General features: G+C 35.6%; 1 protein-coding gene across 1 annotated transcript in view; it reads right to left on the bottom strand.

Annotated features, from left to right (window-relative positions):
- The window catches only part of Prkg1 (protein kinase cGMP-dependent 1), a 1,138,884-nt gene that overhangs the window by 1,047,066 nt on the left and 77,529 nt on the right, over positions 1-14,289 (bottom strand). Inside the window, 1 exon segment of the mRNA XM_052760872.1 lies at positions 6,474-6,640. Within this exon segment, the coding sequence (XP_052616832.1) occupies positions 6,474-6,640 (167 nt within the window).

Genomic DNA, 14,289 nt, shown 5'->3' with positions numbered 1-14,289 from the left:
TTTCAAAAATGCACATTTGGTATCTAAGAATCTCCTTGTTTATCAGATTTCATAAATACATGTTTTGTTTTGCTTTTGTATAAGTAGTTCATAAACGTGGTCTTTTGCATAAATATTACAAGTGTGATTCTCTAAAGGAATTATAAAACATCATATATTTCAGTTGTTCTAAAGAAAGGTAGCTTCTGGATGAACATGAAAACTAAGGCCAAAAGGCAACACCTGATGGCAGTAAATAAAATGGTCTGTTTCACTTGTTATATTTACTAAGAACTGTTCCATATGAAAATATATTCAAGTCCTTCCTACACTCAGTAAGCATTTTGAATGCTAACTGAAAGGGAGACTTATCATTAATGTCCAGTTTCATACAAAATCCCTCTCTGAATGTCAGTATTCACAACATTTAATTCATTTAATTCCATACAGTGAATAAAAATTTTGGAGGGGAATAGCAGTTATAGTGGGAAGTGTGTAAGTTTATCATGGAGTATCCCAGCATGAAAATAATAAATAGTTATGAGAATATGTAGTGTATGCAGACCCACATCTGTGAATTTGCCAAAAATGCATCAAACCAATTGAGGTCACCCTGTGAGAACAGCTACGGATAACCAAATACTGCTTAAAGATAGTGTGCAAAGGTCCAGTCCAACATTCCTTTCTGCTATAAGTTAAGAAGTGGCTCTTGAGAAGAGTTTTGAAAATTTAAATGTGTGAAAATAGATGCTATTGATTTTAGACAGAAAAAAAATGGGGTTTCCAGTGTTCAAAGAGTTTAATCCTAAACAGAAAGCACACAAAGGTGAACTAAGAATTAAGACAAATCACAGAGCTCTTCCATGAGAAGAGATGAACTAAGGAAGAGAAAAATTAATTCCAGATTGTCTGTAGAGAGTTTAGCTTATAGCCGAGTGTCCAAGACTAGCCAGGGAGCCTGAATGGCAGAAGATCTGAAAAGTCCTAGATGCTATTATAATGAACCATTGATACACAGCCTTGGCAGACATTTTACCTTCTTGCAATAATATCATTTCTCATCAGGTAGTTTGATAATGTACAACTTTTGTGAGTTTATGAATTGGGATATTCATAAAAAACATATTCTTATATTTCTAATCTGTTCTTGAGTTAGCACTACTGAGTACTTGGGTATGGGAAATCCAGGGCTCAGCTTCATATTTCAATATACTTATGGAATAATTTTATTCAAGTGATCTAACCTCCCCAAGCATCAGTTTTTCTATCTACCAATGCATAGATAGTTAGATGGCTTCATAGCATCATTCATTATGAAGACAGAAAGTTTAATAATTAGCAAGTCACCAAACAGTATCTGATAAGGAAGTACTTAAATAAGTTATTGTAATTAGTAAATATCTCATAAAATGCCATGATTCCACTGAAACAGTGAACTTAAATAGGTAATTCTCAAAACACACTAAGCATCATTGTGATTAAAATGAAAGTGCAATCTGTTTCCACAAGGAAAACCACAAGGTTGTGCAAAAGCCATCTCTATACAAATTAAACACTTCAGCAGACTAAAAACTAGTAATTCCCACTACTCAAATATCTCATTATATTCCTAAAGATCATATATTTTGTATTTGCAATTGCTAAATCAGAAATTTATTTTAAATGAGGGTAAACATCATAAATCAGGTCAGAATCTATTTCTTTATGAAAATAAGCTATACAATATATGCTAAACCATTTATATATTTTAGATGTCAAAGGAGCCTTAGGCAGTTTTTTTCTTTAAACCTGTACTAATCCAAACAATTCTTGATGAAATTTGAAAGTGATAATTTTACTAGGTTGTAATTTTAAGTGTCTGAAAGAATCATTTCTCTACAGAGAAACTTGAAAACTGGGCTGATTTTCTTTGTCAATTTATTGAGTGTTTTCATGAACATCTTGATAGTAAGCTTGTGAGAGATCCTTCAGATCCAATTCATTTACTGTAGCATACTATACTCTTTATAAATATTAATGTTCACAGATGAAAAGAATCCTTCTATATCAAGAACATTGATGTGTAAGCTTTGAGAAGATTGAATGTATTGGCTTAAAAAACCTAATTATGCAATAAAACATTTTCTCAATTAAAATCTGTAAAAATTTAATGACAAAGTTTTCAATTTTAAATCATTTTGACATAAAGATAAAAGCACATGACCAACAAAAGTTATATTTATTAGATTTTAATTTCTGTTTAGAGAAAGGCTGGCATCAGTTTATATGATTATGGTCATTTTATCCAGTTTACTGAAGACAATCATCAGCATAAACACAATGTCCATGACTCTGAATATTAATATATTACTTAAAGTCTTGTTTTTAAAAGGACAATTGAAACAGGGTTTGTAATGGGTAATTACAGTGATATGCTATTTAGTCAATCTAACGATGAAAAGAAGATAAATAAAATTTATTCAAATTAGATTGAGGCAGTGGTGAAAATGTGTATTTATCTTTATTAGAGGAAGTAATATATTCTCTGATGAGTATTTTTTTACCCATTTTGTTGTACATAAATATACATGTATGAGTAATATTTGTTTCTTTTAATTCTCCTTAACCTATGAGGTATTAACTTTGCATCATAGTATTTAAGTGTTGTTTATTTTGCATCATAATATTTAAGTTATAGGACATCATCAAGATAAGGGAACATCACCCAAGGATTTTTGTTGCAGAATATTTAACTATGCCAAAATGTGTTACATTTGTTTAACTAAGTAAAGATGTGCTGCATTTGTTTATGTTGCAGAATATTTGTTTAACTAAAGATGTGTTGTATTTGTTCAATTATGTAAAGATGTGTTGCTATTTTACCTTGCCTACCTAAGACACCTGATTGCTCTAATAAAAAGCTGAATGATCAATAGTGAGAGAGGAGGTATAAGTGGAACTTCCAGACAGGGACAATAATTAGGAAGAGGAATCTAGGCTGGGGACAGTGGGGGAGAGGGAGAAAGAAAAAGAGACACCAGGGAAATGCCAAGGGCTAGACAGACAGAAAGGGAGGAAGCAGGAAAATAGGACACATAGAATGAAAGAAAGGTAAAAAGCCCTGAGGCAAAATTTAGATGAACAGAAACAGGTTAAATTAAGTTAAAAGAGCTAGTGGGACAAGCCTAAGCTAAGGATGAGCATTCATAATTAATAAGAAGTCTCTGTGTCTTTATTTGGGAGCTGGTTTGCAGCCCAAAGAAAATTCTAACTACAGACTTTGATCCTTTTCTGGGGAAAGAGTTCATTCATTTTCAGTTGTATAGGGTAGCTCCTTATGTCAGAATATGAGCTTGATGCTCATTATCTTTGAAGATTAAATACTGCCATGTATTAGATATACCATGTTGTGGAATATTATTTTAAGATGCCTTACATTTGTTTATGGTGTGGAACATTTGTTTAATAATGCAAAGATGTGTTGCATTCTTTTACATTGCATTTGTTTATCTCTGTGAAGTTGTGTTACTTTGCCTGTCAAAAATACTTGATGAGTCTAATAAAGAGCTGAATGTCCAATAGCAAAGCAGGAGAAAGGATAGGCGGGTCTGGCAGGCAGAGAGAAAAAATAGGAGGAGAAAGCTGGGAGGAGAGAATGAAGAATCAAGGAAAGAAGGGGCCAGCCACCCAGCCAGATAGGGAACAAGAAGGAGGGAAATAGAGAAAGGTAAAAGCTCTGAGGCAAAAGGTACATAGTATAATTTAATTTAAGAAAAGCAAGCAAGAAAAAAGCCAAACTAAGGCCAAGCATTCATAAGAAAGAATAAGACTTGGCTTGATTTATTTGGGAGCTGGGTGGCAAGACCCCTGAAGAATATAGAGCCAAGAGAAAAAAATAACCAACTACAATACCAAGCTGGCATAGGATGGATTTGTGATATCCACCTGGCTTCCAAAGATACCAGACACATGCTTAATTGTTATCCTAGATACTTTTCTCAAGGCATGTTATAGATTAGAGTAATATTAGGAGTAAACTTTGAGTTAGGCTTAATGTCATACAAAATGTGAGTGGAAGTCCTCAATCAGCTGATGACCTAAATAGACAAAAGACTGATCTATCACCACAGGAGAGGGAATTCTACAGCAGACAACCTTCAGCAATTGCAGCCCTGAGCATTTTGGACAGCCACCACATGAGCCCATTAAAGATAAACTTCTTTCTCACTACACACACACACACACACACACACACACACACACACACACACACACACGCACACATATATATATAAAATATAATTATATATATGTCTAAATAAACAATATATAATAGCTATTATATACACACACACACACACACACACACACACACACATATATATATATATATATATATATATATATATAGTTTGTTCTGTTTCCCTATAGAGCCTTGACACACCCTCATAGTTAAGTGCTTAAGTGCTGAATCAAGGTTGCCTAACTACCAGAATTGACCTAGAAAACAATATATCCTCATAAATTCTCAGTCCCTCTTCTATAAAACCAGACAATAAATTTAGACTTTATGCATAACCATTCTGAATATTAGATGAGCTCTATATACGAAAAGTGTTTAAATAAGCATGCTCAGTAGAGTGGACATTGTTCTAGACAATCAATAAATCATATATCTAAAAGTAAAACAATTGCACTTTGAAAGAAAGGAGATTTAAAAAAATGTGGATTTTTTTTCCTATTTGCAAGGTCTTATAGAAATCTAATTTTAAGAAATATTCAAGATGAAGGAAAACTTAAGTCACAAGTTTTGAATTTTTATTGCTGCAGTGGAATGCTAATGGCTACAGTTTGAAGACAATCAAACTGAAAGTGCAGCTTGCTTTATACAGCAGCTATGCTCTGCATAGATACCTTACTAGTACAAATCTGACTAATCACATTTAATGTGAGGCCTAACTTTAATTGTTTCTAGAAGAATGCCTCTAGTTTCATAATCTGTACTTGGACCCTATTAATTTCTTCCAGTTTTTTCCTATCCTGCCTGCTCACTGTCTTACAACATACCTACCCTGTAAATCCATTCCTATCCCCACAATTCTCTACAAAGTGCATAATATTTATATTTGTGCTTACTGTGCTTTGGTTTTATCAGAAGAAACCATAGCTGAATATTTATACCTTTTCAGCCTTGAGCAGAAGTTTATAAGGTGGAAGAAAAATGTGAAATGTTAAAAGAAAAGATGATAGACACTACTATGTAATAACTGAATGTTCCAGAATAACACAAAGAAAAAATTTAAAGGTAAAGCACAAAGGAACACCTAACTTTCAAGTATACTTTCAAGTACTTAATAGAAACAAATAAGACATTATTATTTTATTGTGTGTTACTCTTTACATCAAATATTCATATAAATTATTTTATTTAACTTCCTTATAATCCTGTAAAATGGGCAAAAACCCACAGATATTATCAATGTTGATAATAATGATATTTTGGGAAAAAACACTATTTGGGGCTTTTAGCTTAATGAGAAACATTCCTAACCTTTACCTATTAAATCCAGTAGCCTTTTCAAACTTTTCAGTTGTGGTAATCAGCAACATCTCTGGATGCTGCCAGGAGGATCTCCTGTTTTACAAATTGGGTTGTTGAACCTCAGAGAAAGTATGACTTGCCCCCGTGCATATTTTATCTTAATGACCTATAAACTAGAAAGAGGCTGTAAGAGTCAGGAATCACTCGACATGAATGCTCTGGACTAAACACTGGCCATGCCTAATAAACCAAATAGCATATAGCACACGCATTTCTGGACTCACTTTCTTCTCAGGCAGTTCAGAAATCATCTCATATTCTTTCCACAAAGGTAAAATACAGCATTATAAATTTCAAATTAGAAACAATCAGTATTAAATTTACTTAGGCATAAAATATATCTACATAGTTAATGGCTAAGTTATTCATCAAAGACAATTTCCATCTCAGTTTCTGAAGGTTTTGTGAAACCCTCTTATTAATTAGACAGCTAATATGCCATTTGGGCTTCATTGTCTCTGTGATATATATGCAAGTGACTGAAAACATCACCTTTATCTAAAATAATCATAACAGGAAACCTAGTCACGTATTAAATGTTAAGGTAGAGTTGAAGACACTGATTATCTGACCTAAAAGACTTTCCATTATCTTGAGTTATCATTGATAGATTGTCAGCATGCTAAGGAGTGTAACTGTGTGCAGTTTCATTCAGTTACCAAAGAGTATTATTTTCATATTATCGACTTTCCCCAGCTGTGAAAATATATAGAATCCTTAGATTAATATCCTAAACACCAAAACTTCATACAATTAGACAACCACGGTACCTAGTAGTATTTCAGCTCCTTGCAAATTGTTTCCCAATGAAAGAAGGAAGACAGGCATTGTTCCACAGAATACATTGCCATCCTTGTGAAGCAGAGAAGATTAGGAAGGAATGAGTGGCAGAGGAGCAGGTTACTGACCATACCTTCCATGACATACACCAGTGATCCCACATCTCCTTCCTTGATGATGCAGCTGTCTTTGCCATATTCCACAGGGTACATACAATCCACAATCTCCTGGATCTGGGACAGCTCCAAGTTCTTCATGAAGTCATTGTCAAGGATGGCCTCCTTTATAAGATCCTTTGACCTAGGGCAAGAGAGGAAGGAATTACTGACACATCCGACCCGTCTTCAGAGTTCTCGAGGCTCGGTGGAGCCATGCAGTTCTCCGGCACACAATGGATGAATCTTCTTGAAAGGCATGAACACAAGGCATGGTGACAGCAGAAAGAGGCCAAGACGTTTTCCTCCAAGCAAACTATAGTTAAGTAAATGATCAACACACAAACAACAAGCACATTGTTTCAATTTGTTTCACAATGTTTTAATCTACAAAGATTGTGGGAAAAACCAATAGATGAATATTAAATTAAAATTTATAATTTGATCTAAGAATAGATGCTAATTAAGTTTACAAAATTATAAAAGAAATAATTTTTACTCTATACATTATAAAAGAAAATTCATAATCTTCTATGCATCATCTACTAGACTTTACGTTTTTAATGTGCTCTTTTCTGTACACCATATTTCTACTACTCATGCCATTTGTGGTATGGGTGCTCAAGAAATAGTCTAGCTGAAGATTTTTTCTTTCTTTTTTTTTTTTTTTTTTTTTTGGTTTTTCAAGACAGGGTTTCTCTGTGTAGCTTTGCGCCTTTCCTGGAACTCGCTTTGGAGACCAGGCTGGCCTCGAACTCACAGAGATCCGCCTGGCTCTGCCTCCCGAGTGCTGGGATTAAAGGTGTGCGCCACCACCGCCCGCTGAAGATTTTTTAGGAGTAATTCTTAATTATGTCATTGAAACAACTGGCAGAAATGTGATGACCTTTCATCTGAATGTCTTCTTTCTGTAGAAAACATTATTTCTATGAGTATCTTCATTTAGACTAACTAGACAGATGAAACTATGCTGAACAGGATATTCAAAAAGCATATGATTTAGAACTGGAATAAAAAACAGATAGTAGGAAAGATATAAACAAACTTTGCAATTGGGATTCAGTGGTTATAAGAGAAGTTTGCAGAACTTAAAAAAGTATGATAATTTTATTCACAGGGATAAGAAGTTCCACACCACTTACTATGGGTATAAAAAAACAAAGAGAAAGCAGTGCTAAGAAATAGCTTGTCAAGAGGGAAACAATTATAGTATAAGTCAGAAACTGGGTTTAATGAAAGCTGAGTCCTTTCATTAAGGGACTTTCATTAAAGGACATGTGGAGCAGCACACTTGGAATTTTATATCGAATGATTTGAATTTGTAAAATGTGAACACAAGCTGGCCTTTGTTCACACTGACTCTGATAACACACACTGGTTCTCAGAGAAATCGCCTGCAATAGGAACTACTGGCTGAAGTACCAGCAGTTGCCTCCATTTCTGTGTGACTTCTCATCTAGGCTGAGACAAACTGGCCTGATCGTCACACACTGTGCTTCATAGTGATTTGAGTTTAAACATTAACGAGACATACATTAAACTAAAAATACTTACAACTTTATTTCTATGAAAAACTCTGAAAATGGATGGCTGTACTGCAATTAAAAATGAATTTGGAAGGAAGCAAAGAGAGGTATATTGGGGGTTTGGGGGGAAAGAGAAGGGAGAGATGTAGTTACATTAATCTCATTTTTAAAAAAAAAATTAAAATACATTCATGCATAATATTAGAGGCATAGAGAGAGCTGTGATATTTTATGGGAAAAAGCATTATGCAGAATTGTTTTAGGGTAAATATAAGTGTAATGAATATCATAAAAATAATAGGCCTTGAAGTTACATATAGTTAGGCCTTCAGAGAGATAGCCTGGCTGGCTCTAAAATGTTCCTCACTTTTCTGAATTTCCATTGTAACATCTGTAAGACGCCATTTTTAAGAAGAAGAATTTAAAAAAAAAAACTTGTAACAGGTTTCTATGTAAAGCCTAATGACGATATAAAATTATGTTCAGTAAACAGTGAGGGATAAATTTGATAGTAGCAATGACTGCAGAAGCAGCAATATGAGGAATGTACCACATTGTCCAATCATGACTTCAAACAATATCAAGAGGAAACCAACAAAATTTTGACTTTGTGGCCTTTTGTGACAGAATTATGTCTTTCTTTCTATTTTTCTACATTTATAGTTTCCCTGTTTCTGAAGTTTAGAATGGGCATGCATTTTTTGGTAAAAAAAAAAAAAAAAAAAAAAAAAAAAAAAAAAACATTTCAAAAGTAAATCATCAACAGTAGCTACTTTGAGGAAAATAAAACTAATCTATTTTCCATTTAATTAATAATCTCAGGCCATGATTGGCATCCAGGATCTGACTCTTCAGGAGGTTGGCTTTTATATTCTTGACATCCTGCAAGCACTAATGGCAGGAATTTTCACTTCAGAAAGTGATGGTGATAGAAGGAAAGGTATTAAGAATCTCAAGATGTCTTTATCTTAAAAGTCCTGTTTCTGAGGCAGAGTCCTTCCACTGCATGATTTCTGGTGTTCTGGCTTATTTTTAAATTCCCATGTGCATGAAACTTCGTTTTCAGGCCAAAATTGCATTGCTTCTTTTCAGAGTTTAAAACAAGATGCAAAAGTTGTCTTCAAGAAGTTTGCATGCTTAACTATCTTTCTCACTGTGACCTCACAAAGGCTAGTGGTACCTTCTTATTGACTCACATATATATTAATTCATAAATATTTCCCCAAATACCAGAGATTTTATCTAGAATAAATTCATTTTATCAAAGGCATTTCCCTCATATAGAGTGGTATTGACCTATCATATGAATACAGAAATGGTAAAACAAAGAACTCCAAGACCATCTCTGATAACCATGCAAGTTTCCCAAGTACTCAGTACAGAGTGCCAGAGCATTCCAGGGATACATGTTTCTCAAATCTCATTTTGGACGGAGACTGCTAAATCTTGAGTCTCTAAAGAAAATTACTCTAGGCTTCACATGTGCACCTGTGTCAGCTTGGAACAAATTTATTGGGCTGTACGTGAAGTTCAGAGTTAGAGTGCTAGCATTCATGAAACCCTGACTTTAATCTCCAATGCTGCAGAAACAGACAGACAGACAGATAGATAGATAGATAGATAGATAGATAGATAGATAGATAGATGCTGATCAATAGAAGACCTAGGACTTATCATTGATGCCGCCACACAGATTTTGTCAAATGACACTCTTTGTCAATAAAAATATCACAAGTAATCTATCTCTGCATCACAGCAAGATGGAAATTTTGGGCCTCTGTGTGATCTAGTTTGTCTGGCTAGTTTCCTGCCAACTTGACACAAGCTAGATCCACGGGAGAGGAAGGAGCCTCAACTGGGAAAATACCCCCATAAGATCAGGCTGTAGGCCAGCCTGTGTGGCATTTTCTTAATTAGTGATTGATGGGGGAGGGCCCAAGCTCATTGTGGGTGAGGCCACTCCTAGGCTCATAGCCCTGTGTCTATAAGAAAGCAGGCTGAGCAAGCCATGAAGATTGAGCCAGTAAGTAGTACTTCTCAGTGGCCTCTGCATAACTCCTGCCTCCACATTCCTGCCCTGCTTGAGTTTCTGTCCTGACTTTTTTCAGTAATGAACTGTGATGTAGATGTGTAAGCCAAATAAGCCCTTTCCTCCCCATGTTGCTTTGGTCATAGTGTTTCTCACAGCAATAGTAACCTTACCTAAGACAGAATTCCAAATTGATCTTGTCAGGAAATGATATCCAAAGCCCAGGCTTTTAACAGATATTTTAGGCTTTTCCCATAGGAACTTGAATAAAGGACTTTCAGGCAATTCTCACATGCCAAGAACAAAATAAAATGTTCTCTATGGTTTTAGGAACTATCTCCAGAGGCCTGAAATCTTCACTCTTGTTTTTAGGACAGAGTACCCTCAGTGACATCCAAGGCAATGATAATGATGCCACATGCAGCCTTCCCCAGCAGAGTATGAATTACATCTAATTCTTCAGTGTGGAAAGAACGTCTAGGCACTGAAATAGTTGCAGCCATTAAATTCTCTCTAAGCATGGAAACCAGCCAAAACAATCTAATAACTGAACACAAAACTTCTATAATCAACCATTTAAAGAAAACAATGTATCAATCTCTTTAGTCCTCAATGGTCAGCATTGGGCTCAGATATCAGGAAAAGTGATCAATGCAATTCAAGTTCACTGCGGCCTAGAATACAGTCTCTGCAATTAGGAACTTTCAAGTCCTATCCCTCTTGACAATCCACAGCCTTTTCATCCAGATGTAGTCCTTGCAAGACCTCCTGGCAGTTCTAATTCTGAGAGTCATTTCAGAAAGATAACTCCACCTATCTGCTATGATATATTTGAACAATCATCTATCAGACAATAAATAAGTAAAGTCTCTTGAAATAGTTCTCCAGCTGCCACTTAGTTAATATCCTGTTTAGAATGTATCCTTTCTCTGGCACAGTCTTCTTGGGTCAACTCTACAGGTATAAGATGGCTGAGAATTAATATGACCAGCTGACACTTTTTTAAAGGTAAAATTTAATTGGCTAATCCTATTGGACAATTATGGTATTTCCTCGAAATTGAAAACCCATCTACAATGACTTTAGGTCAGAATGTTCACATCTACCAACTCGACTAGCACTTTCCAATCTTATAGCAAGAATATGCATGAGGAAATATAAAGCATTTTTAGCCTTCAGAGGCAAATGAGTATTTAGTATAAAACATTGGCATCAACAGTATAAAATGTACAACAGTAGTGTTTTTCATAGGTAACTAATAACATTAAATTTTTTGGTAATGTGTATGTTGTAACTTTTTTTTATTTTTCTCAAGCTCTAAAACATAAAATTTAGTTCCATTGCCATAAATTACGAAATCAGAGTTAATTAATTCTAGAAATAATAATTGATAATAGGGAAATCTGGTTAGCCAATAAAATATTCATTTGCTAAAATGTCACTTAGATGATAACATAAGCATTCTTCTTTTTTAAGTAAGGCTCCCCTTCATTGTCACTGACTAAGAACAATGATAAACAGCCTTTGAAACCACAGGCTAGCTATTGGCAGAAAATAGAGGCTTATATTAATGACAGGAAAATCACCAGTCTTTGTGAGTGTTTATTAGTTTTCAAAAGAGTCAATATTAAAATTCTCCCATTTAACTATTCAACTCATTCATCTGTGCAAATAGGGACACATGTATCTGGTCATTCACAGAAGTAAACCTAACTTAAAATACAGCAGTCGCCAAAAGAGCCCAGATCAAATTCTTGTTCTCTAAGCTTCCTCTTTGGTATCAGAAAAGTGCATGGTAGGAACAAGTAAAACCACACACATCACACTGAAGAACGTTAAGAACTATGTAGTTACATCTATTAGGAGGAATTAACTCTATCACTGACGTCCATATGCCCACACAACAAAACTGGGCAATGATTGAAAAGAAAACATGACACATGGCCTAAGTTTGTATGCCTAGTTGCAATTCAACATCACACAGCACTTTTGAACTTTCAATGAGTTAAATAACAAGCCTTATAATTTTGGTTGTGAGCCTTGCCGGGCGGTGGTGCAGCGCACGCCTTTAATCCCAGCACTCGGGAGGCAGAGCCAGGCGGATCTCTGTGAGTTTGAGGCCAGCCTGGGCTACCAAGTGAGTTCCAGGAAAAGGCGCAAAGCTACACAGAGAAACCCTGTCTCGAAAAACCAAAAAAAAAAAAACAAGCCTTTTAGAAACCACTTGTTTCCAGGATGGTTAACGGTTAGCACAGTCAAACTATGAACACTCATTAAGTTAGTCACCATCTCGGAAAACTTCAGGACATAGTTGGATGCCATGATATTAGGGCCAAGTGCCTCATACCTTCACCACACTACACATTGTCATTTAAATTGCTACAATGCCTTGATTTCTATAATCAACAAGTAAATGAATCATTTAAAAACAATTAGTCTCTGGGATAAAATACCATACCCTTTAAATGAGCTTGCATTTAGCAGCATAAAAATAACATGATCCTCTACTAGCTCTGCCTGCCTGCCTCACACTCCAGTGTGTACATTTTCCCTTGGCTGAAAATAATGACTTGGTTAATTCACTCAAGTCATCTAATTTCAGTCGACTGAAGCCAAACTTAACCCGGTTCTCCTACTATCTGACATGTCTCAGGAAGCAAAAACTTTGATAGACCTGGTTGTTTTCTCTCCAAATACTATTTGGTATCAGACTTTGATACATGAGGGACTCTGAATCATCCTGAAGGGAAATTGAAAACAGAACTAAAAAGTTAATTCTCAGTCCTAGTTGTAAAAGCTGTGTGGGTCCTAAGCTTCTGAAAACAAATGGAAAAATATAGTCCCAGACTGACAGCCTAAGTCACTGTCACAGTCGCAGTAGCTGGACCACTATTGATGTGAATTAAATAGTTACTTTGTGTTCTGCAATATGCAAAATTCTTTGCCTCATTTATGCTTCATTGTGGTTCTCTGAGTTCATTAAAGTGGAATTCAGAGCGTTTTCAAAATGGTCAATGATGCTTACTTAGAAAGTGACGGGCAGAGTCAGGATTTAAAGATTAATCTGTTTGGCTTCTGAGACCACACTTTCCCTAAATGCTTCAACTTCTAATTCTAAAGCTAAATTTTATTTCCCAATTTCAAATAATTACCCTAATTATAAAATCCAAAAGTAAATATTATGCAAAAAAATCTGCAAAGGTAGCAGTTGTGTTTGGATAACATTATCTTTCATTTGAAAAGACTATTTCATGCTTTCCAAGCAGCCCTACATAGGACCTTTCATTCTATGATGCCCTAAGCTGAGCAGGAGGGAGAATACATATGACTATTATACTTGCTTGGCATGTAAGAAAATACAAGCACCAAGAAGTGCAAGACCTGGGAGTTGATGTTCAAGATCATTGACAACCAACCTAGAATACAAACCTTTGTTTCTTCATACATGTTTATATCTCTTCATTCATATTCTGTCATTCTGTTTGTTTGTTTCTATATCCTTCTGTACATACCTCTCTTTCATATACATCAACCTTTTACTCTTCAAACTCACATGGATAAAGGACAATAAATCCACTGTAGCAGTAGAAGTAGGAAAGTACTCCCATTTGACAATAATTCTGTGGCTTAAAAAGTTTTACATAGCAATTTCCTCCCAGATGAAATCTTCCATCTTAGAGGGAGGATCTTTAAAACACATGATCTTCTGAGTGGGGTGGTGGTGGTGGTGGTGGTGGTGGTGGTGGTGGTGGTGGTGGAACATTCCATCTTTCAGAGGAACTCCTTAAGCTCAAAAAGTAAACAACTCAAACACTTAGAAAGTCTCTCAAACTGACCAAATACTAGACCCCTCCACTCCCAAGCATATATAAACAGTAAGGACTTCTGAGAAACACACTGACAAGCTAAGATGCCTAAAAGTGGCTCAGACCACCAGATACCTGGAAGGAACAGAGGCAAGGAAAGCTCCCAAGAAAACATACAGATCAGCCAAGCTGCCTGGAAGAGGCTTAGGCCAATGGAACTACCTAGGAAGACATTCTCCCAACTCTTTGGCTGCCTGCTAATTAGACAGTGCTCTCCAGGTTTCCAGGTGTCGAGAGCTGGTTCCCATGCTGGACTGGGCTGTCGATGACACACCTGTCTCTGAGTCATTTCTGGTTCATTAAGTAACCCCTCACCCACATTTCTATATATTTCCAAAAAAAAACCCCTACAGGTTCACGTAGTTGGACTTTG

This window comes from Peromyscus californicus, unplaced genomic scaffold (assembly GCF_007827085.1).
Source record: "Peromyscus californicus insignis strain IS unplaced genomic scaffold, ASM782708v3 Scaffold_4__1_contigs__length_199733344, whole genome shotgun sequence".
In the NCBI taxonomy this organism is placed as follows: Eukaryota; Metazoa; Chordata; class Mammalia; order Rodentia; family Cricetidae; genus Peromyscus; species Peromyscus californicus.
This window is presented reverse-complemented; position numbering and strand designations above follow the sequence as displayed.